At 42.1% G+C, this 24,906-nt stretch overlaps 1 protein-coding gene across 5 annotated transcripts; it reads left to right on the top strand.

Annotated features, from left to right (window-relative positions):
- Window positions 1-1,954: 1,954 nt before the first annotated feature.
- LOC132830592 (tapasin-related protein-like) lies at window positions 1,955-23,165 on the top strand. 5 transcript variants are annotated; one of them, XM_060848438.1, is made up of 9 exons: window positions 1,955-2,090; window positions 4,363-4,542; window positions 7,194-7,301; window positions 7,774-8,112; window positions 9,480-9,806; window positions 14,699-14,791; window positions 15,502-15,518; window positions 17,382-17,418; window positions 21,548-23,165. In XM_060848438.1, exons 1-8 carry the CDS (start codon window positions 2,045-2,047, stop codon window positions 17,394-17,396), a joined length of 1,125 nt encoding a protein of 374 aa, XP_060704421.1. In that variant the 5' UTR covers window positions 1,955-2,044; the 3' UTR covers window positions 17,397-17,418; window positions 21,548-23,165. The 5 variants fall into 5 exon arrangements, with proteins under 5 accessions (XP_060704421.1, XP_060704419.1, XP_060704417.1 ...); XM_060848436.1 differs by having other exon boundaries at window positions 7,194-7,484; window positions 21,551-23,165; XM_060848434.1 differs by having other exon boundaries at window positions 7,194-7,484.
- Window positions 23,166-24,906: the final 1,741 nt, after the last annotated feature.

Here is a 24,906-nt window from a genome sequence, read left to right as displayed (position 1 = left end):
ATACACCGTATAAATACATCTCAAATACCCACCTTCAGCTGCTTCTTCAATTACCTTCTCTCCATCATAAGGTCTGAAGTGGGGATGTTTGCTGATGATTGCACAATGCTCAGCACTCTTCATGACTCCTCTGATATTGAAGAAATCCTTATCCAAAAGCAACAAGATCTGCACAATATCCAGGCTTGTGCTGACAAGTGGCAAGTAGCATTCATGCCACACAAGTGCCAGGCTGTGAACATCACCAATAATGGACAAACTTACCACCACCCCTTGACATTCAATGGTGTTACCATCACTGAGTCTCCTACTATCAACATTCTGGGAGTTCTCATTGGTCAGAAACTCACCTGGACTCACTGCATGAATGTTGTTGCTATGAGAGCAGGTCAGAGGCCAAGAATACTGCAGTGAGTACTCCCCTCCAGAATGCCAAAACCCTGTCCACCATTTACAAGGCACAGTCAGGAGTGTGATGGAATACTCCCCACTTGCCTGGATGAATGCAGCCCCAACAACACTCAAGCTTGACACCATCCAAGACAAAACAGCCAGTTTGATTGGCACTATATCCATAAGCATCCTTTCCCTTCACAGTGCTTGGTAGTAGCACTGTGTACTATCTATATGATGCACTGCAGAAATTCACCAAACATCCTCCGACAGTACCTTCCAAACTCACTACCACTTCCACCTAGAAGGTCAAGGGCAGCAGATATATGGGAACATCACCAAGTTCAAGTTCCCCTCCAAGCCACACACCATCCTGACTTGGAACTATGTCAGTGTTTCTTCCCTGTCACTGGGTCAAGATCCTGGAATTCCCTCCTTAATGGCATTGTGGGTCAATTCACAGCAGGTGGACTGCAGCAGTTCAAGAAGGCAGCTCACCACCACCTTTTCAAGGGCCAACTAGGGACAGACAATAAATACTGGCCAGCCAGTGATGCCCACATCTCAAGAAATTTATCAGCTCAGTCTTAAATAGGTACCGCCTTATTCTGGTCATATGCCTTCTGGTCCTAGATTCGCCCATGAGGGGAAACATCCTCTCAGCATTGACCCTGTCTAGCCCAGTAAGAATCTGATATATCTCAATGATACCACTTCTAGTGAGTAGGGTCCCAACCTGTTTAGCTTTTGCTCATACAGCAATCCCTTTATATAAGGAATCGTCTGAGTGAATCTCCTCTGACCTCCCTCAAATGAAATGACATCTTTCCTTAAATAAAAGGACCAAGCTGTGCAGATATGGTCTAGACTGTTCCTTGTGCAGCTTGTAATCCCTACTCTTATAATCCAACCCTGCTGAAATCAGAACCAACATTCCATTAAGCCTTTCAGACTCCTTGCTGCACCAGTGTGCCACTTTTCTGTGTTTCATCCACAATAATGCCCAATACCCTTTATGTTGCAGCTTTCTGTTGTTTCTCTTCATTTAAATAATAATCTGTTCCATCTTTTTCCCTTGTAAACTAACTTGGCATTTTCCCATAGCACATGCTGGTAATATCCAGTCGGTCAAAGACTACTCCAACATTTCCAATTTCCCTTTTCGCTCTTTAAAGTTCCCCTCTTCCGCTCCACCCCTGCCCCCCCCCCCCCCCCAAATAAAAGCTGTCCTGCAAACATCCATGGCAACCTTACTCCGACACTCAGTCGCTGTTTAACTGTATTGGAAAATCTTGAATGTAGACTAAATACAGTTAGTAAAAAATGAGGTCTGCAGATGCTGGAGATCACAGCTGCAAATGTGTTGCTGGTCAAAGCACAGCAGGTTAGGCAGCATCTCAGGAATAGAGGATTTGACGTTTCGAGCATAAGCCCTTCATCAGGAATACAGTTGCCTGTAATTGGTTTCTTTTTGCAACGTCCATTAAAGGTGGAATACCACACGAGAAATGAACAACACTCCACCTCTCGCTTAGACCTCGCAACAGTCTATTCTCATTTCGAAACTGGTGTCCCTCCAACTGCAACGATCAGAAGCTTCCTCGCTAAATCGAAACCGAAAGTGTCACCGCGCCTGAACTGAGAATGCACAATGTATCTGGAAATGTTCCTGTTGCTTTTTTGTATCTTTGCTGCCGGTAAGAAGGTCGGACGCGTCCACCAGGATAAAAGAGGCAGAGCGTGTTTGAGCATTGTCAATGATCTGCCCTTGTGTTCCACAGTCGGCCGAGGGCAGCGGCGTCTCGAACGTGACACTGAATACTCATGGGATCCTTAACGTGCAAGACCTGGTTAAAATGGCAGCTTAACTGCCTATATTTCGGTTGTTGGTGATATCTGTAGAATAGTCTTCAATGAACGTGTCAGTCTGAGATGAAAACCATTGGGTCACAATGTCAATGAGGGGCGAATAAAATGGCTTTTGTGACCCCTCCCATTTTTACCATGTAGTCATGTTTAGGCTCTATACCTCTATCGTAATCTGCTCTAGTTTGATTAGACTGGAGCCTGAGAGTGAGTAACTAACCAAAGCAGAGAAAAAGGCACCGCCTGTGTTGTTTACAGAAATCTGAGGGTTTTACTTAAGGGTTATCTATGGGCCTGTGGACTGAATTGAGTGGACAGAGTGGTGTGCAGTCTGGTTGAAAGCCTTTGAAACCTACAACTGGATTTGAAATTCAGCGGAAACCAAGAGTAGGAATTAATAGGTCCTTTTCAAATCAGCAGGTAGTAACTGGAGCTTAGTGGCTAGCACTGCTGCCTCATAGCACCAGGGTCCAAGGTTCGATTCTAGCCTTGGGGTGCTCCGGTTTCCTCCCACAGTCCAAAGATGTGCAGGTCAGGTGAATTGGCCATGCTAAATTTCCCACAGTGTTAGGTGCATTAGTCAGAGGGAAATGGGTCTGGGTGGGTTACTCTTTGGAGGGTTGGTGTGTACTGGTTGGGCCAAAGGGCCTATTTCCACACTGTAGGGAATCTAAACTAGCGAGGTGCCAGAGGGATCAGTGCTAGGACCCCACAATATATATTGGATGAGGGACCAACATGTAACATCTCAAAGTTTGTAGATGGTACTAAGTTGGGAGGGAGGGTGAACTGTGACGAGGATGCAGTGGTCTTTCGGGATGATCTGGGCAAATCAATGGCAGATGCAGTATAATTTGGATAAGTGTGAGTTTATTCTCTTTGGAAGTAAAAGTAAGAAGGCAGATGGCTACCTGAATGGGTACAAACTGTTAGAAGGGAGTGTGCAGCAGGACCTGGGTGGTCCTTGTGCATCAGTCGCTGAAGGTAGGTATGCAGGTGCAGCAGGTGAAGAAGGCAAATGGTATGTTAGCCTTCATTGTGAGAAGCTTTGAGTACAGGAGCAGGGATGTGTTGTTGCACTTATACAGGGCCTTGATGAGGCCACACCTAGAATATGGTGTGCAGTTTTCGTCTCCTTTTCTGAGGAAGGATGCTATTACTCGAGGGAGTGCAGCGAAGGTTTACCAGGTGGGTTCCAGGGATAGCAGGACTGATGTATGAGGAGAGATTGACTAGGTTAGGATTGTTCTCGCTGGAATTCAGACGGGTGGGGGAATCTCATAGAGATTTGTAAAATTCTAACCAGACTAGATAGGGTAAATGCAGGGACAATGTTCCCAAAGGTGGTTGTGTCCAGATCCAGGGGTTACAATCTAAGGATTCAGGGTGGACCATTTAGGATGGAGATGAGCCATTTCTTCACCCAAAGAGCAGTGAGCCTGTGGAATTCATTACCACAGGAAGTAGTTGATGCCAAAACACAATGTATTCAAGAGGCTCAGCTAGATTTGGCACTTGGGGTGAATGGGGTCAAAGGTTATGGGGAGAAAGCAGGGTTAGGCTATTAGGTTGGACGATCAGCCATGGTCATAATTAATGAGTGAGCAGGCTTGTAGGGCTGAATGGCCTCCTCCTGCTCCTATGCTTCTATGAAATAAAGAGACCTATTTATACTTAACTTCATATTAGGATTGAGGCTAGTTTGACTGTAGTCAACTAAGTAATATAACAGCGATGTGCATGTACACTTGGATTTAAGGCTACTTTAATTTCAGGAGTCACAAAGAATCTGCATGTAAAATGAGTAGGCTTCAGAATGAAGCCCACTAATGAAAACTTTAGGAGGAGGGCAAAATCCTAGCTAATATTCTCAAGTTCTGCAATCTTTTGATCAAATGGCAAATTGATCTTGTTACGAATGGACGAAATGTTCAACTTTTAGTTTACTGTATGTTTTTGAACTTTGAATGCATAGGCCACTGTGAGATTAATTTATATGATGAGAATCAGTGTGACAAGATTTGTTTATTCATTAAGGTGTCTGGGTATTTTGTGGAGTGGTGTTAAAATTTTATTTTTTAGCTGTTTCTATGTATTTTTAAGGAATCGTGCAGGCACAGTATGGCCGAAGGATTCCAGGCAGAAAGTTGGACTGCGTGTTTGTGGAACAAAAACAAAATGAAGGGACTGATATGTTTGGACCAACGACCCTCAAGAGGAAGGCAAACCTACTATTTGGTGATATCATTACGAATGAGGAGGCCATTATTTTTAAAGTTCAAGGTAAGGATGAAACATATCCTCAAATCGATTCTCTCAGGCGTGCCCCCTACTGTACACAGAGTAAAACAGCATGGAAACGTTTTAATGCTCCCTAAGTTACCTGTATTAAAGTCCTGCATTGTTTATTTTGTTAGAGTAGCAGATCTCCAATGGCATTGCTCATAATAATTCAAACAATACACTGATATCTAAGGAAAGGCGTAATAAATGCTGTAAAACACATTTGAAGGGTAAATTGTAACACCCATCAACTCCTATTGGGAAATTAATAGATTTAAGCGCAACACTGGTTTTATATTTAGCCTGATTTTATTTTAAGTTGCTGGTGATTAATATTGGCCTAAGATTTGAACAGATGTTCCATATGATCCTACAGTTTCCCAGCAGACAAGCTCAGTCAAAAATATCCTCAAGACGAATTACTGTCTAGCTAAATTTCAGTATGTATTTCTTTAATTGTACAACAGTAATTGAATCCAAGATCTGAAGCTAAGCAAGAAAACTCATAGGGTAACGCATGGCCAGCTGAAGGCAATACTTTAAAAGGACCAGAATCACATCAATCCTGGTCTTTATTGAGTGGTTGAACAGGCTTGAAGAATCAGATAGCAAACTCCTGTTCCTAAGTTTTATGTTTCTATGTCCTGCACTACAGTTTCAGTCAGTGTCTTTTAAAGTGTGCTCAAGATATTTTCTGATTAATCTGCTCAGAGATGCTATAACACACCTCTGAAGCAGGTGGGACTTTAACCTATGCGTTGGTACCAAGCAACAGGGACACTGTCACTGTAACACAATGACCCTATGTGCACTCAATTATATTTTTGAATCAACTTGTTCAGAGATGTTGTCACACACCTCTGGAGCAGATGGGACTTCAACCTAGGATTCCTGGCTCAAACTCAGGGACAGTACAACTGTACCACAAGTGATTGACTTTGTAATTTGTTAAAATTAAATCTATTTTTCCTAATCAACCTGCTCAAAGATGTTATTACACACCTCTAGAGCGGGTGGGACTTGACCCTGGGCCCCTAAGTCTAGGTAAGTTGTCACCTAATGTAGGGTCCCCTTCTGTGCAATCAAGTGAAGCCTCAAAGAATGCCATTTACCTGCATATAGAGTCATAGAGATGTACAGCATGGAAACAGACTCTTTGATCCAACTCGTCCATGCTGACCAGATATCCCAACCCAATCTAGTCCCACCTGCCAGCACCCAGCCCATACCCCTCCAAACCCTTCCTATTCATATAACCATCCAAATGCCTTTTAAATGTTGCAATTGTACTAGTCTCCAGCACATCCTTTGGCAGCCCATTCCACACACGCATCACACACACATTTAAGTAAGGGAGGACAATTGGTGCCACCAAGCACCAAGGGTTTGATGCCTTCTGGTTAGGGGAGGAATATTGAGGAAGGCCTCCTTTCACTAAAGTGCTCAACTTCAAATAGGTACTGTTTTAAGACCATAAGTGATTGAACATAATTGACATACAATTAATATGGAGTTTAGGAGAGACTTCGTGCATGGTCTTTTGATTGTAATCCAATAGAGTATAAAATTGATGCAGTCATTTAGGATTAACGTTAGCCATAGGTTATGTGACTTGCCGTGTCAGAGTACACAACGTGAAAGAACGAACAATCTTGCGCACCCCCCAGTTCAATTTGGTGCATGTGGAGCTTAACATAGTGAAGCAATTCATTTACTGAGTCTTCCAATAAAGTGAAGTTTTGGGAGTATACCTGGGCAGGTTGCTGTGCTTCAATTGGCTTCTGCATTTCTTATATTACTCCAATGATTACTTGTCAAATGTAATTCCTTGGTTTAAAAACTCTTGGAGATATCCTGAGCTTGTGAAAGGTGCTAAATAAATGCATTTCTTTCTGTTTCTTGGAGGAAAATGTATTAACAAGAATCCATTGTTGGAAGAAAAAAATTCTGCACAATTTCTGAAATGGTAACATGACAGGGTTAGCTTACTCAAGAAGGTTGACCTGTTTCAATCAAAAAGTGGACTTCACTGGACTTCACCAATTTCCTCATTTCCCCTCCCTCACCTTACCCCAGTTCCAACCTTGCAGCTCAGCACCATCCTCATGACCTGTCCTACCTGCCAATCTTCCTTCCCACCCATCCACTCCACCCTCCTCTCCGACCTATCACCTTTTTCCCCACCTCCTTTCCACCTATTGTACTCTTAGCTACCTTCTCCCCAGCCCATCCCCCTCACATTTATCTCTCCACCCTGGATGCTCCCAGCCCCATTCCTGATGAAGGGCTCCTGCCCGAAACATTGATTTTCCTGCTCCTTGGATGCTGCCTGACCTGCTGTGCTTTTCCAGCACCACTCTAATCTTGACTCTATTTCAATCAAAAGTTAGACAGCATTTTCAGTGTTTAGTTGGAAGACATCTTTTGGGACTCTCAGGTCTACAGGTTCTTCAGCTCTTTGAAGTCAGTCTATGAAAAATATGTATATTTTCAATTTCTAAATTCAATGTACTCAGAAAGGTTTCTAGGATCTTACAATGTGGGAGGAACAGCAAACTCTGCTTCATTAGTATTGAAACTTTTCTCTGATTTGCATCTGTTTCTAATAACTTGCTGTTAATTATTATGTGAATCAATCGTTTTTTTAACAGAATCTTCATTAGATATTTTCCAATATGCGGACAAGAAACTGGACACAGTGGGATGTGAAATTAGTCGGTATTCTACTCATGGCATCCATGTGCCCTGGCCACACCAGGGTAAGGAGACCATTGAGGACGTATGGTTCACAGTGACTTTAAAATATTTACCTAGCAGATTCACTGTAACCAGCTTCATGAGGATGGTAGAAGAGCCCGATAGCCAGAAGGTTGAGAAAAGTGAAGCAAAAACTGATGATGAAGATTTAGTCATCGCTGACACTGACACTCTGTTAGTTCAAGGTAATATTTGAATGTTGACCAGGTAAGTGCATGTTCAGAGTGAGTGCTGCAAGAATGTGTGCGCGATGTGGGCAATATTTGTTTTTCATAAGCTTATTAAAACTCTTATCAATTTCAATAATAATGCAAGAGATGAAACATCGGATGTAATATAAACAACTTACAACCGCATATTTAAGATGCTGAACTTGAGGGAAAGTACAGTTTCAAACAGTTTTGGCTGAGTTGTGTGTAGTGAGTTAACTGTTACAAAAATGGATGGTAATGACTTTTTTCTTAAATTTGTTAGTGGCCTATATTGTGCACACCAGGACCCCATTGATCAGAGCCAAATTGAAGCAAGACCTTGTTCTGGACTGTGGCTACACGATTGATCACAGCACCGACTTTAACATTGACTGGCGATACCAGCACAAAGGGAATAAGAAGAAATTATTTGCCTACAACGGGCGACATCAGCGGGTTGAATACATTGAGAAAGGAGTTGAATTATTCATGGACCAGATCAAGCAGGGAAATGCTTCACTCCTCCTAAGAAACATTGGCGTTAAAGATGAGGGATCCTACCTTTGCTCTGTGTATGTGCCTCCACTCTTTGGAACTCACACCATCGAGGTGGAGATTATGGGTAAGGTTTTCAATCACATAAATTAGCTAGAGTTGAAAATGAACAGATGACGGTGGAAATGTATTAATTTGGTAACAGAACAGTGCAGAAGTCAGCAGAAGGATCATTTTCACCTTACTGCCTCCTGAATAAAGCTGAAGTTGTATTCTGGAAATTGCGCCTAGATTAATTATTCCAACCTATAGCCAGGTGCATTTTCTGATCAGGTTGAAAAGTCGAGTGTAAGTTGTTCAGATTTGTACCAGCAAAGCAAAAAATCTTCACCCTGGTTGTCAGAAAGATATTTTCTAATCAATTCCTCAGAGGTGTTATATTAAGTATGTATCTCTTTAATTGTACAACAATGATTGAATCCAGGGTCGAAGCTGAGCAAGAAAACTCATAGGCTCATGCATTGCCAGCTGAAAGGCAATACTTTAAAAGGACCAGAACTACATCAATCCTGGTCTTTGTAGATTGGTTGAACAGGCTTGAAGAATCAGATAGGTAAAAACAATGACTGCAGATGCTGGAAACCAGATTCTGGATTAGTGATGCTGGAAAAGCACAGCAGTTCAGGCAGCATCCGAGGAGCAGTAAAATCAACGTTTCGGGCAAAAGCCCTTCGTCAGGAAGAATCGGATAGCCAACTCCTGTTCCTAAGTTATATGTTTCTATGTCCCGCAGCGCAGCTGGGAATTGAACTTAGTTACTTAGTCCAGAGGCAGGGACACTACCAGTGCACCACACATATGCCTGCCCTGATCAATGTGATTGCAATCCAGTTCAGTTGTGCACCAGCTGTTTGCTGTTTACTATAGAGGGGCTCAGTGACTTGCTCCTGGTCTTATGTTCTCCACATTCGAAGAGGAATCATACCAGACTCAAAGTGTTAACTCAATTCACCTCTCTACAGATGCTGTGTGTCCATCTGCTGAGTTTCTCCAGCATTTTCTGTGTTTGGATATGGGTTGAGATTCTGCTGTAGAGACATATGAGCCAAATTTAGCAGTGTAGGCTTGGGGGAGCAGTGCAAGATTATTGTTGTCCTGTACTGAGCAAATGCTGAGGCTTCATAGATGGATGTTATTATCTGTGCCCTGCTGCTGTCATCATAATTTTCCATCAAATACAAGCTGTTTCACCAACTTTTGATATAGTGTGTTAACAGTGTAACATGATTGTACAGAAAATATTACTGTCAAAGGCTGTATGATTTTAAAAAAGGTATTTCTTGGTTACTTGTCATGTTCTCAATGGAAAGCACTGTTATTCTAATTAAATGGATTGAAAGCTGAAAATCCTAAGTGTTAAAAATCACCTGTAAAACTTGAATGTGTGTTCAGTTGTTGTGAAGTTGCAATACAGTATGTTTGCTTATTTTCTAGAGTCGCCCATTGTCTCAGTGTACCCCAATTCGGTTTCCCTTATAGAAGGGGATGAGCAAAAGCTGGTCTGTGACGCAGGGAGGTATTATCCACTTGATGTAGAGGTGAAGTGGCTGCGGCAGAAGGGTGAGAGGCACATGCTGCCCGTTTACATGACCAATGTCGTCTTCTCACCCCACAAGCGGAACATGGATGGCACCTACAACGTGACCAGCTTTTTCCGGTTCACAGCGTCCCTCAGTGACAACGGTGTTACCTATACATGTCGAGTTGAGCACGTCAGCATAGACAAACCAATCAAACGCTACATCCAAGTGAGTGTAGAAGGTAAGCAATGAACAGAGTCCTGTGGTACTTGCTTTTAATTGTTCATGGTAAAACTTTCAATTTGCATTAAAGTTAGATGCCATGGCTTTTCATGACTTTCATTGAATCTCTCAGATTTCTGTTGAAGTTGCACCAGTTCAGTGAAAATATCTATTAATTCACCTATCATAAGTTTTGAAATCCATCTGATCCATTCATTTAGCCATCCCAAAGGTCCACCCTTTGTGTCAGTTGTCTGTCTGTCATACACCCTTGTTTTCTCAAAATCTGCTTCAGTCGGGAAAAAGGAGCTGAGCGAAGCTGGGAAATCTGCACACATTGATATGTTTCTCTCCAATGGAATGGAGATGGCCCATCATAGTTACTTTCCATAATGTCCAGGTTTTTACTAAGCTTTTATAATACTTTGTACCTTGTGCCGATATTGTGGAGAATGTTCAACCAATTGTAAGAAATGTTCTTGCAAATACTTTGTTACTTTTTGTTGTGCGTTCAGCATGTATTCATTCTATAGTTTATGCCCCATTTGCATCAGCAAGAGCTCCTTTAGCCCGCTTAGTTTTGGCATATCGGGCTCCATATTCTAAGATGGCTATTGCCAATGTCACTGTCAGATCCTCTGACAGGGAAGCAGAGGTCAATCTTTGACTCTTTTCCTCATAATGGACCATTCTGCCTTTGCCAGGAAAACCAGCCTCCTAAGAACTATCCTTGGTGAGACCCTGTGGTAGGAAGTTAAGGATAGCATCAAATTGAAAGAAACAAATGCACAATGCTACAGAGATTAGTGGTAACCCAGAGTATTAGGAAGTTTTAAAAACCATCAAAATATGACAAAAAAAGGGAGAAAATAAACTTCATGGGTATACTGGCAAGTAATTTAAAAAGGACAGTAAGGGCTTTCTTCAATGTATAAAAAGCAAGAAAAAGACAATGTGGATTCCTCAGAGAATAAGGTTGGTGAAATAATAATGAGGAACCAGGAAATGGTAGTGAAGTTGAATGAGTACTTTGCATCAGGTTGTGTCATTAAGTACATTCAAGGCTGAGATAGACAGAGTTTTAGTCAGAAGGGGAATTGTGGTGTGTAGGGAAAAAGCAGGAAAGTGTATTTGGGAATTGTCAGATTAGCCATGATATCATTGAATGTTGAAGGAGACGAGATGGTCTTAATGGCCTATATCTTAAGGTTTTATACAAGGTGCCAATGAAGGAATCCAAACGAGTTGCGGCAGCATATCTTGCAGATGGTACACACTGTTATGATGTGAGCTGGTATTACTATTGGAGAAGACAGATCCAAGAACAAAATCTGGTTTATTGGATCATATTTTGTTTTAATATGGCTTTCTTTCATTGAAACACATTGCTACAGATTCAGCATGAACAAAAAAACAGAAATTTATTTCACTAAAAGCATAACATTAAAATAAGACAAGCAAAGCTATTTAAATGTAACATAGTTTGAAAAATATAAAAACACAAAGTGAGCATAATCCTAGCTACTTCGCAAAACCATCACTTTACAAGATCCAGAGAAATTCCTTCTCCATCGAATTTGTAGGTTTGACTTAACTGCTTCTTCTCAGTTCTGGTCCCATGAGCTGTGAAACTTTTTCACTTGACAATTGATACCACTGAGAGCTTAGACTTTCTCAGCATCATAAAAGTCTGAGGGTTATAATCAAACACTTCTGGTCTGGAAGTTTCACAGACTACACCTTTCACTGAGGTAATTCATTTCCTTAACTGCTTTGAACAGTCTCCCATTCTAGAAAATGCTGTACCTGTTTCTCAGTCTGGTTAGATCTCCTTTCATCTCCCCAAAAGCTTTTGAACTAAATTTAAAATACTTATCCTAGCTTCTGCTAAGCTAATGGCATAATGTTTTCTTTCTCTGGTCACAAACCCACACGATATAACCACATTTCCATTAGCACTCTGGGAGGTATAAACTAGTTTAAAGTTCTGGAAAGACTGACCAAGTTAATGTTTAAAACACCCTTCACAAAAATGGACAAACACACATATGGCACTAGTTTGAGATACAAACTCTCAACGTAAGTTAATGTATGTAAGTTATACACTTTTCGTTACAACACTGCTGCTGCTGTGCATCAGTGTTGAAAGGAATAAATGTTGATGGTTAATGGCGTGCCAGGTAAGCAGACTGATTTGACCTGAATGGTGTTGGGCTTCTTGAGCATTACAGCTCTAAGGGGAGAGCGCTCAATTACACTCCTGATTGTGCCTTGAAGATTGACAAACTTTGAGGAATAAGGAGGTCACTCACTCTCAGCAGTATTCAAATTCAGTTCCTAGTCAGTAAAAACAGCTAGAATGTTAATAATAGGAGATTCAGAGAATGTAATGCCTTTGAAGTTTGGGGTAGCAAATTGGATTTTATTTTCTTAACAATGGTCATTGCCTGGCAGTTATATGGCACAAATGTATCGTGGACAGCGAAGAGGGTTACCTCAGATTACAACAGGATCTGGACCAGATGGGCCAATGGGCTGAGAAGTGGCAGATGGAGTTTAATTCAGATAAATGTGAGGTGCTGCAGTTTGGGAAAGCAAATCTTAGCAGGACTTATACACTTAATGGTAAGGTCATAGGGAGTTTGCTGAACAAAGAGACCTTGGAATGCAGGTTCATAGCTCCTTGAAAGTGGACTCGCAGGTCGATAGGATAGTGAAGAAGGCGTTTGGTATGCTTTCCTTTATTGGTCAGAGTATTGAGTATAGGAGTTGCGAGGTCATGTTGCGGCTGTACAGGACATTGGTTAGGCCACTGTTGGAATATTGCGTGCAATTCTGGTTTCCTTCCTGTCAGAAAGATGTTGTGAAAGTTGAAAGGGTTTAGAAAAGATTTACAAGGATGTTGCCAGGGTTGGAGGATTTGATCTATAGGGAGATGCTGAACAGGCTGGGGCTGTTTTCCTTGGACCTTTGGAGGCTGAGGGGTGACCTTATAGAGGTTTACAAAACTGTGAGGGGCCTGGATAGGATAAATAGGCAAAGTCTTTTCCCTGGGGTGGGGGAGTCCAGAACTAGAGGGCATAGGTTTAGGGTGAGAGGGGAAAGATATAAAAGAGACCTAAGGGGCAACTTTTTCACGCAGAGGGTATATGTGTATGGAATGAGCTGCCAGAGGAAGTGGTGGAGCTGGTACAATTGCAACATTTAAGAGGCATTTGGATGGGTATATGAACAGGAAGGGTTTGGAGGGATATGGGCCAGGTGCTGGCAGGTGGGACTAGATTGTGTTGGGATATCTGGTCGACATGAATGGGTTGGACCGAAGGGTCTGTTTCCATTCTGTACATCTCTATGACTCTACTTAGCAGCTAAGCCTGATTGATGTCCAGACCTTGTTACATATTGACAAGAATTAAGTTTTTTGGGGAGTTGTAAATTGTGCAGAGCATTGTGTATCATCAGTATTCTTGCAATTACTTTGTTACTATTTGTTGTACATTAAAGATTACTTACAGTGTGGAAACAGGCCCTTTGGCCCAACAAGTCCACACCGACCCGCCAAAGCGCAACCCACCCATACCCCTACATTTACCCCTTACTTAACACTATAGGCAATTTAGCATGGCCAATTCATCTGACCCGCACATCTTTGGACTGTGGGAGGAAACCGGAGCACCCGGAGGAAACCCACGCAGACACGGGGAGAACGTGCAAACTCCACACAGTCAGTCGCCTGAGGCGGGAATTGAACCCGGGTCTCAGGCGCTGTGAGGCAGCAGCGCTAACCACTGTGCCACCGTGCCGCCCATTAAGCATATCATTATTCCATTCTTCGTTCCCCATTTGCAACAGCAATGACTCTTTTAGCCTACTTAGTTTTGGCATTATGGGTTCTACATTTTAACATGGCTATTGTCAATATCACCATGAGATCCTTTGACAGGGAAGGGTAGGTCATTCAAACCATCAATGTTCCCACTCTGGCCTTATGATGGAGGGAAGGTTATTGATAAAGCAGCTGGAGATGATTGGGCTAAGAATACTACTGTGAAGAATTCCAACAATAATGTCCTGGGGCTGAGATGATTGACTTCTAACGACTACAATCATCTTCCTTTGTACTAGATACAACTTTAACCAGCAGAGAACTTTGCCCCTGATTCCTATTTACTTCAGTTTTGCTGAGGCTCCTAGATTCCATTCTCAGCTCTATTGCTGTCTTGATGCCAACAGCAGTAGAGTCACTCACTCTTGGGTTCAGCTCTTTGGTCCTTGTTTGAGCCAAGTCTATAATGAGGTCAGGAACTACTCTGAGGGCATTACAAATGAAACAACGGAATTCCTTGCAACAGCGATTAACTGGATTTTTAAATAGCTGTTGGAAATTTATAACAAGAAAGATATCTGGCAAAACTAAAACCATCAGAAGTTAGGATAAAACCTGGGAACTGGACATGAGGTTGAATAAATAATTTGAATTAAAGAGTACAAAGTCAGTATAATGTTCGCAAAGTGCACAGGGTTGCACAGAGTGTTGAAAATTTTAGGGTCCTTTCCTTGGACTCTTGTTTTGCATCAACATAAACGACCTTGGAAATAGACATTAATTTGTTAATGATCAAACAATTTTGAAATTGAGTAGAAAGGCCAATAAGTTAACTCTGTGAAGATGTATTTAGAACAGCTTTGCAGTTGAGTAAATAAGTTAAATTCTGCCAATAAACATATTGAATGAAACATTAACAATGAGTGTTCTGTTTTGTGGTATCAGTTTGAAGGATAAATGTTGGCCAGGATATCCCATTCTTCTAATTCTCCTTTCAGGGTAACAACTCTTCACAACATACACAGTGACCTGTCGTAGAAGTCTGAAAATAAAGACACTGATTAAATGTTTCCTTGATTCCACAGCACAATCTCGGACACTTCAGTTTCTCTTACTGTCAATTGTGATCATCTTAATCTGCGCTGTTGTGATCACGCTGCTGATTTACTTGAAAAAAGGTTAGTATTTTGCTATTACCAATGCTGCACTGTTAGTCGGCTTTGGCTGTACAGTCTCTCGACTTCCACAATAACACCTTCTCTCTGGGCTAAACTTCACTCGGTACTGCAGAGCTGAGCTTTGCTGAAAAAAGACAGGTTTTGTCAATGCTTTTCATCTTGTACTCCTCAGGACATTTCAGAAGAATATCCATAAATGAGAAAACCAGCATTTATACTGCATGAGAGTAGTGTGTTGATTGGTTTGCAGTTGGACCGCAACTAGACTCTGGTCGAGGTGTTGCCTAGAAGTGTGCATCCATGTATGTAATGCTGATTGACACTTAATAGCCAGGCTTTGTTTAAATTTTAAACTTGGCAGGTTGCCTATGATTAGTCAGGGCATTGCTTTCAGAGTTGAACCAGGAAATGGTTGTCATGTGTTATGTTGATTTGAAATCGGTATAGTCCGTATATACCACTATTTCTATCTGCAAAGATCAGGGCTATGTGCATTAATGTATGCAACTTTGAGTATACAGCAACACCACTCGCCATAAGAGTACACTTACCAACTTCTCCTGTCATGCAGTACAAACATTGATTTCCCCCTTGAATTACCCTTAAAAAACCTTCCCAATCTCTTAAGTAGTGTCAGCACCAACTTTCTATCTGTTCATGACATGATGTGGTTGTGAAATTTTAATTGTTTTCTATCCTTTTATTTACAGTTGCAGAAAAAAACAAGGTAAGAGCAATATAATTCAAAATTTAATAAAAGCCACAAAGTTTTGCAATGAAACTGTGCAAGGAGAGGAAAATTTTAGTAAGATTTAATGTGCAGAGATTACTTGATATATTCACAATGCAGTTGTGTTGTTTTTTTTAATTCCCCCTGACTATGAGAAAGAGGTTCAACAGGTTGGGCCTAAACCGATGGGATTTTTAAAACAGAGCGATGGCCCAAAGGGCTGATGCTGAGAAGCTGTTTCTCCTTCTGAGAGAATCTAGAATTAGGAGGCCCAGTTTCAAAATATAGGCTGTATGATTTAAGGTGGAGTTGAGGACATTTCTTCTCTCTGAGGGTCTTTTGCATTTTATAGGGAATAGTCAGCAAATGTATCAAGACTGGGTTTTAGATTAGATTAGACTTAGTGTGGAAACAGGCCCTTCGGCCCAACAAGTCCACACCGACCCGCCGAAGCGAACCCCACCCATACCCCTACATTTACCCCTTACCTAACACTACGGGCAATTTAGCATGGCCAATTCACCTGACCCGCACATCTTTGTGACTGTGGGAGGAAACCGGAGCACCCGGAGGAAACCCACGCAGACACGGGGCGAACGTGCAAACTCCACACAGTCAGTCGCCTGAGTCGGGAATTGAACCCAGGTCTACAGGCGCTGTGAGGCAGCAGTGCTAACCACTGTGCCACCGTGCCGCCCACACGGAGATCACAAGTGGCAAGATGCTATCAAAGGAGCCTTGGTGAGTTGCTGCAGTGAATCTTTAGGTGGTATTCACGGGTGCCACTGATTGGCAATGGTGGAAGAAGTAAAAATTGAAGATGGAGTGTCAACCAAACAGACTCATTGTCCTGGATGATATCAAGTTTCTTGAGGGTTGATGGAACTGCAGCCATCTTGGCAAGTGGAGAGTGTTCCATTACTGACTCGTACCTTGTAGACAGTGGGCAGGCTTTGGCCAGTCAGGAATTGTCCCAAAATTTCCAGCCAGTGACCTGCTCTTGTATTATTTATATGGCAAGTACAGTTCAGTTTGTTGAGAGTGGAGGATTCTGTATTTATGATGCCATTAAATGTCAAGGGGAGATGATTACACTCTCTCTTGTTGGAGATGGAGATTGCCTGGCATTTGTGTGGCATGAATATTTCTTGCCACTTACCAGCCCATGTGTGAGTGTTGTCCAGGTCTTGCTGCATTTGTACATGGACTGCCTCAGTACCTCAAGGAGTCGTTAATAGTGCTGAACATTGTGAAATTGTGAATAATTGTACCCCTCTTGTCCCTTGGCACATTCTCCCTTATCTCTAATCCCTGCTCCCCATATGGTCCAAGAGTGTGGCATAAGTAGGCTTCCACTCTCAAGCCCTCAGCCCCCAGCCGCGTTTCTCACCTGCCAGGAAGGCAGGCACTCAGGCTGGAGATGAACTGAGGCCCTTAGCTCGATATTCATGGACCATAAGGGCCTTAATGAGTATTGAGTCACGAAGAACCCGACTTTAACTGTTGAAGTTGTAAGAAAGGGGGCAAATATTTCTCCAGGGCCAACCTGTATGTCTTGCCACCTCCATAGAGGGAATAATCACACCATTTGAATTTGGAATGGTCAACTTTTTCACTGTGCTGAGGTGGGAGTAGATAACAGAGATGTTGGGTGGAAGTCGTTGATGTTACTAATAGTGGAGTTTGAAGTTCAGCTCAGGTTTAATTAACAATTTAAACTTGTTAGTCAAAGTAAATGTGATTCAATGCTTTTTTTAATTCCCTTACCTTTCAACTTTTCAGAATAGCCCTCAAAGTCAATGTGTTATCACCAAATGGAAATGCGTTGTCTAATGTTCTTCCTTTTTATCTCTTCAACAGAAGAAGCCATACTGAGCACTGTAAATGAGGATTCAATGTAAGTCCTGATAAGGAAGGAAAGTAAAAGCTGTTATTTATACGGACTTTTAGTGTGTCCCTTGGAGCATTTGCAAACACCTCAGCAGCAATGAATTATCGGGTACTTTGAAGGGCTGAGTGTGCAAGCAAATGCTGCAGAGAACCTGTGCATGACAGAGAGCAAGCAAGGCAATTGGCTGATTCATCAGTTTTGATGCTGTTCTCAGAGGGAGGAATGTGGATCAAGACACAGTACTAATTCACTGCACTTGTTCAAGTAGATGCTTTACATCTGCTTGAACCAGTGGAAATGGAGGACAGAGCCATAGAATCAGAGATGTACAGCATGGAAACAGATCGTTCGGTCCACCCTGTCCATACCGACCAGATATCCCATCCCAATCTAGTCCCACTTGCCAGCACCCGGCCCATAACCCTCCAAACCCTTCATATACCCATCCAAATGCCTCTTAAATGTTGCAGTTGTACCAGCCTCCACCACATCCTCTGGCAGCTCATTCCATACACGTACCACCCTCTGTGTGAAGAAGTTGCCCCTTAGGTCTCGTTTATATCTTTTCCCTCTCACCCTAAACCTATGCCCTCTAGTTCTGGACTCCCGCACCCCAGGGAAAAGACTTCGCCTATTTACCCTATCCATGCCCCTCATAATTTTGTAAACTTCTATAAGGTCACCCCTCAGCCTCCGACGCTCCAGGGAAAACAGTCCCAGCCTATTCAGCCTCTCCCTATAGCTCAAATCCTCCAACCCTGGCAACATCCTTGTAAATCTTTTCTGAACCCTTTCAACTTTCACAACATCTGTCCGATAGGAAGGAGACCAGAACTGCACACAATATTCCAACAGTGGCCTAACCAATGCCATGTACTGCCGCAACATAACCTCCCAACTCCTGTACTTAATACTCTGACCAATAAAAGAAAGCATACCAAATGTCGTCTTCACAATCCTATTTACCTGCGACTCCACTTTCAAGGAGCTATGAACCTGCACTCTAAGGTCTCTTTGTTCAGCAAACTCCCTATGACCTTACCATTAAGTGTATAAGTCCTGCTAAGATTTGCTTTTCCAAAATGCAGCACCTTGCATTTATCTGAATTAAACGCCATCTGCCACTTCTCAGCCCATTGACCCATCTGGTCTAGATCCTGTTGTAATCTGAGGTAACCCCTTCGCTGTCCACTATACCTCCAATTGTCAACTGCAAACTTATTAACTGTACCTCTTATGCTCACATCCAAATCATTTATGTGAATGACAAAAAGTAGAGGACCCAGCACCGATCCTTGTGGCAAAATAAATAACAGGGGCATAAGACCTCGGAGGATTTGAACCCACACTGCTTTGGAGGGGAGACCCTTAAACACACGCCTTAGACCGCTCAGCCATCACTGCAGGCACAGTTTAATGTCTGATCTGAAAGACTGGCACCATAAAGGGCACATTACTTCCTCAGGAATCTGTTGATGACTCCATTGTCAAGTCCTAGATTGAGGTTTAATCTGCAGGATTCTGGCTCAAACTAAGAATGCTCCTGTTTGAGCCATGTTCATCGCAGCGTGAATTTCACTTCACTTTCACTTGTCTCCGAACGTCAGTCACTGTGACAGCATACCCATGACAAGATAAGGTCCTGCATAAGGCTCACTTATTCCTGACCCAAGCACCTGTATTTTCTCTATTAATCTGAGCATGTTTATGTTTAAAGTTTAAACTAAGTTTAGGTCAGTTGTTTGTTGAGCAGACCATTCCAAATTGTTCTCTTCATCTTCCATTGTGTTTGTTTTAAATTATGGAGAGCCAGCAGAACATTCACTCCTTCTAAGGTCAATTTAATTGCCAGCCCGATCCCAGACCTCCCTTTCTCTTGATGAGAAATATAACAGAGAGCCAGCAGTATAACTCCAAACTACTGGATAGGTAGTTGGTGATTGGTTTTGTATCCATCCCATTTGTATATTTTTGTTTGCATATTTTATACAAACATAGAAAATAGGAGCAGGAGGAGGCCATTCGGCCCTTCGAGCCTACACCACCATTCAATGTGAGAGGGCTGATCATGCAATCTCAGTACCCCACTCCCGGTTTCTCCCCAGACCCCTTAATCCTTTTAGCTGCAAGTACCACATCCAGCTCCCTCTTGAATGTATCTAATGAACTGGCCCCAACAGCTTTCTGTGGTACAGACTGCTTTCTTATCTCAGTCCTGAATGGCTTACCCCTTATTCTTAGACAGTGACTCCAGTTCTAAACTTCCTCAAAATCGGGAATATGTTTTCCACATCTAGATTACCCAACAGGATTTTAAATGTTTCCATGAGAATCCCCCTCATTCTTCTAAATATCAGTGAGTACAAGCCCAGGTTCAGTCAGACCTGCCATCCCAGGAATTGTTGGACCCTCTCAATAGCGAGAATGTCCTTCCCCCTTCTCGGAGATCAAAACTGCACACAGTACTCAAGGTGTGGCCTCACCGACGCTTTGTATAACTGCAGTTGCAAAATGTGGTGCTGGAAAAGCACAGGACTTCAGGCAGCATCCAAGGAGCAGGAGAGTCGATGGTTTGGGCAAAAGTCCTTCATCAGCAACCTGACCTGCTGTGCTTTTCCAGCACAACACTTTTCACCACTCTGTGCAGCATCTGCAGTCCTCATTTTCTGCAGCAAGACCTGCCTATCCTGTATTCAAATCCTCAATTATACTCAGTTTCCTGCTGCTGTTGTTCCGTGAAGAGTATTTCCCATGAACGACATTCATCAAAACAAGTCATGTACCACTTTCAATTGACAATTCTTCATTCAGTTTTCTTCAGATTTGTTCCAGAGTCGTGCAGTCAGTCCTGCAGTTTGTATGTTTTAGAGAAGTATTGTTTTAACATTTTATATGAAAATATCATCCCTTACCATTCCTTCGGTACTACACCGAACATACCTAAGTCCCTGAAGTGAGATCTTCTTATTCAGCATTGAAGAAAATGAGGGCAAGTGCTTCCAGACAACCCTGACTCGGCCATAATTCATTATCAGGTCACTAACTAGATGCTGATTTTTTTTTTGTAACAATGAAGAGGGTCACCTGCATTAAAGAATGGTGCCAAAGCCTCACTCCCAAACTTGGCATCCACCACTTTCATCATGAGGGTGTATGCAGGCAGGTTGTGGATTACACCACTGGGCTTCACAGAGGCTGCTACATGTGAGTTGTGCTTCACTAGATCGTTGTCCACAACATGACGTGTGCATTTTACACTATTAGGAAAAGGCCAAAAACTACTCAAAATTATTTTGAGAAGGTAGCACCCTTTTTGGATGGTCAAGGGTCAGGGTTGCTGAGTATCCCTTGGAAAATATCAAGTGCCTTTTTAGATTATTAAAAGTTGACATGAATGCATGTAAAAAGTAGGATTCATAGCTTGTCAGATCTCTCTTGATGTAGTGGGAAGTGCTGGGGCATTTAAAACTTTGGCTTGTAAATTTAAAAATACGTCTATAGTTTTTAAGAAATCAATGCTTGCTGTTTCACTCTGTTGATGTCAGCTGAGGGCTACCATTATAGAAGGATAACTGCTCCCACAAGCTATAATTATCACAGCAGTGTGCCTGTCAATTCATATTTTAATTCACAACTACAAATGCTTCTGAAGTCCTTGATACATGTTTATGAATGCAAATGCTCATTTTTTTATATAAAAGATTAAATTGTTGAAGGAATTTAAATGGAGTGAATAGATTTTTAATCATTGGGAGTGTTTCTTCTCCATGTCTGACAGCCCCTGTGCCTTCCGCTGCATTGCCTTTGGAGGCAGCAGGACTGAATTCTTTTAACACCTGGCTGCTCTGTGCAATCCATAAGCAGGCCATCCTGGCCACTTCCTGACAAGTCAGGTTTCAGGCTCCCACACATCATTCCTGACCCAGGATGGAAACTCACTCCAAAAGAATGCAGTCAAGGCTGTACAGAATGAGACACATGAATTCAAGTGACAAATCATTGAGAGATATTATTGATTGAATGTGAATAGAAACCTGTGTGTGTAATTGTCCCCTTTCTCCTGTCAGGAGAAATTACATTCCCTGATGAAAGTGGGCTATAGCTGCAACTTATTGCTTTATTGAACTCCCCCCAGAAGCTGCGATATTCCAACTTGGTCCATCAAGCCACGACATGACCCTGAAGGATGCTATTTGTCTTCAAGGACTGGTTATGACGATAGTCACCAGCGAGAGTATTCGCAGTTTGAAACTGAAAGTTGAGCATTGTGGAAAGGTGACTTTATTGAGATGGTAAAACCTTTCAGGCAATATATCCCTGCCTGCTGATATGGTTAAGACATTTCTTTTGGTCAGTCTGTCCACATTGTCTCGAATGTTAGCATTAACCCAATTTTTTTATAGCCTGGCTGAGGTGTTACATTTTATTTAATTCCATTTTTTTAAATAAAACCTTTCATCTCTTTATGTTCACCTTCTTTTTCCAAAGAAGGGAAGATAAGGAGGGCAGATTCATTGTGTGTGGAGGTGGTGGATATTAAATAGGCATTCACTGGGGCTCCTATAAATAGTGAAAGCCTGAAACTACTGCTGTTGGGTTAGGGGATGTGTGCTTGTAATGCATTACTCTGCAAATAACATATGCCAGTCCTCTCCATCACTATGCCCAAGCGGAGCTGGCAAAAAGCAATTCCTAGTGAATTTATTTTCTCTCTCTCCACTATCTCCCATTGGCTCCATAGCTGATTCCCAGTCTAAAGAGCACTGTGAGAGTATTGTCACCACCAGAGGATTTCACTGCTTCAGGGAGAGAGGCATTCCATCACCAACTCGGGGCAATCAGCAACAGGCAGTAAATACAGCCTTGCCAGTGTCACCCACATCCTGAGAACTGAAATAAATACCGGGAAAACTTACAACCACCGCCTCCATCTCCCAACATTTGATTGCCACCTCCTTTGTTTTGACAACTGAGTTCCAGCAATCTATTGGTTTTATTGGTTGGTTGCGGGAGTCTTGAATCGACCAGGGCTCCTAGCTTTCATTCATTTTCTTCTTTAGCTATTTTAGGGTCTTCCATGGTTCTGGGTATGTTGCTCCTTTTTCCTTGCTGTATGTGTTAGTCTGCATTACTCCTCATGGCCAACTGCTCTGGCTATTTGCACATTTTGCCCACCCCATAGTGCCATTTCCGAACCGGCCTGATAAAACTCCATTGTCTGCCCGTTTCGGTTTGATATCCTCTGCAGATCTGACCATTTTGCACCAAGATCCTGAACCCAGGTCACCCACTTAAGCTCTTTCACAGTCCTACGCAGAAATGTGCCTCAGATCTGAGGACAGGGAATCCAACTAAAATACAGTAGAACATCACCGGGGGTGAGCTTTACAAGCACTTGTTGCTTTCTCTTATTTTTGTAAAACAGTTATGCCAACATTTTCTGCTCTTTTTAATTGTCCTATTTCTGGTGTAAAAAGTTTACATTGTCAATGAAAGCAGTTTGCTTACCTGTGTACATTGCTCATTATGGCACACAGTTCTTTGCAAATGGGACATCTATGTAATAAGTGAGAGCTGTACACATTTCCTAATGTAATGAATTGAACGAAAACTTGATTTTACTGAGTTTGTCTTAGTCATAGGGGATATACTTTTTATTCTGTACTTCTTTCACTGGAATAAATGTGCTGATTCTGTGATTTCTCAGACTTAACACTGATACAAAAATAAATGCAAATAACAGTTCGAATGATCTCCAGTCTTTGAGTTCTTAATAAGTAAATAAATATAATTTTTAAAAAAAGTTCTTATTGCCAGTCTTATTCAGTGATGCTCCAATGTGGCACTGAGGGAATGCTACACCGCTGGGGGTGCCATCTGTTGAATTCAGACCCCAGCTGCTATCTCAGGTGGATATAAAAGATCCCATGACAATATTGAAGATGGACAAAGGCATTCTCCTTTCCTACTGAAACCTTTGGGCAACAAATCACTGGGTTGGGCAGAGAAAGTAAATCATATTGAAAATGCAATCAAATCCGAAACTAGTTTTTCATATTCGGTGAAACTAGTGGGACAGGTTTTTAATCATCTAATTATAATACAGACCCTGATATGATCTTGTAACCAATAACAATATCAATAGGCATTTTATTTGTATGAATGTGCTAGTCAATATTTAGCCCTCACTTGGCATAATTCAAACATTCACAAGAATTTTTAAAAAAAGAGTTTTTTATTCTCATCTCAGTAATGTTTATGGGACGTTATTTTGTGCAAATTGGCTGCTGCTTTTGCCTAAATCATAATGGCAGCCATGCTACAAAAGCAAGTAAATAATTGGAAAATGCTTTGAGGTATTGTGAAAGGCACTGCATAAATGCAAGTTCTGTGTTCTTTCGGAGGGTTCACGGGATGGGCTCTTGTGGGAAGAGGAAAATTTCCAAGTTAGTGCACTAGGAGGCGAGCTTTAAAGTAGAAGTTGAGTTATGCCTTGGGTGTCAAATAGAGGAAGTATCACCCATTGATCTATGGGATCAGATGACAATCCATAAGACATGGAGGCACAGGTATGCCATTTAACCCTTTGAGTTTGTTGTAGTTAATGCTGATTCTCAGTAGTTTGAATCTTTTAAAAAAATAAGATGACTGATGGAATCAATAATGTCCACACCGATTTTCAACATGTATGTTGTTCATGTCAACTGTGGCTCAGTTGGTCTAGCACTGGTGCCTCAAAGGTTCAGGTTCAAGTCCCATTCTAGAACACAAAAAAAAGTGGCTGTTGTCACTTCAGTGCGGTGCTACATTGTGCCACCATCTTTCAACCATGACTATAACTACAAAAGTACTTCATAGGCTATAACACACATGTTGCCAGGAATAGAAAGTTAGAGTTATAAAGAGAGGCTGGGTAGGTTGGCACTTCTTCCACTGGACCATACGAGGTTGAGAAGTGACCTGATAGAAGTTTATAAAATCATGAGGAGTATGGATAGGGTTAATGGTAGGTACCTTTTCCTGAGGAAGGGGGTCTAGAGAGCATTGTTTTAAAGTGACAGAAGCGAGATTTTAAAAAGACACGAGGGGTAAATGTTTTGCACACAGGCCGGTTCGCGTGTGGAATTAACTTTCTGAGGAAGTGGTGGATGCAGACACAGCTACAACATTTAAAAGATACTTGGATATGTACATGAACAGGAAAGGTTTCGAGGGATATAGGCCAGGAGCGAATAATTGAGTTTGCGCATATGTTTGGCATTGACTGGTTTAGATTAGATTACTTACAGTGTGGAAACAGGCCCTTCGGCCCAACAAGTCCACACGGACTCACCAAAGCACAACCACCCAGATCCATTCCCCTATATTTACCCCTTCACCTAACACTACGGGCAATTTAGCATAGCCAATTCACCTAACCCGCACATGTTTGGACTGTGGGGAGAACCCAGAGGAAACCCATGCAGACACTGGGAGAATGTGCAAACTCCACAC

The sequence above is a fragment of the Hemiscyllium ocellatum genome, chromosome 31 (genome assembly GCF_020745735.1).
Source record: "Hemiscyllium ocellatum isolate sHemOce1 chromosome 31, sHemOce1.pat.X.cur, whole genome shotgun sequence".
Lineage (NCBI taxonomy): Eukaryota > Metazoa > Chordata > Chondrichthyes > Orectolobiformes > Hemiscylliidae > Hemiscyllium > Hemiscyllium ocellatum.
This window is presented reverse-complemented; position numbering and strand designations above follow the sequence as displayed.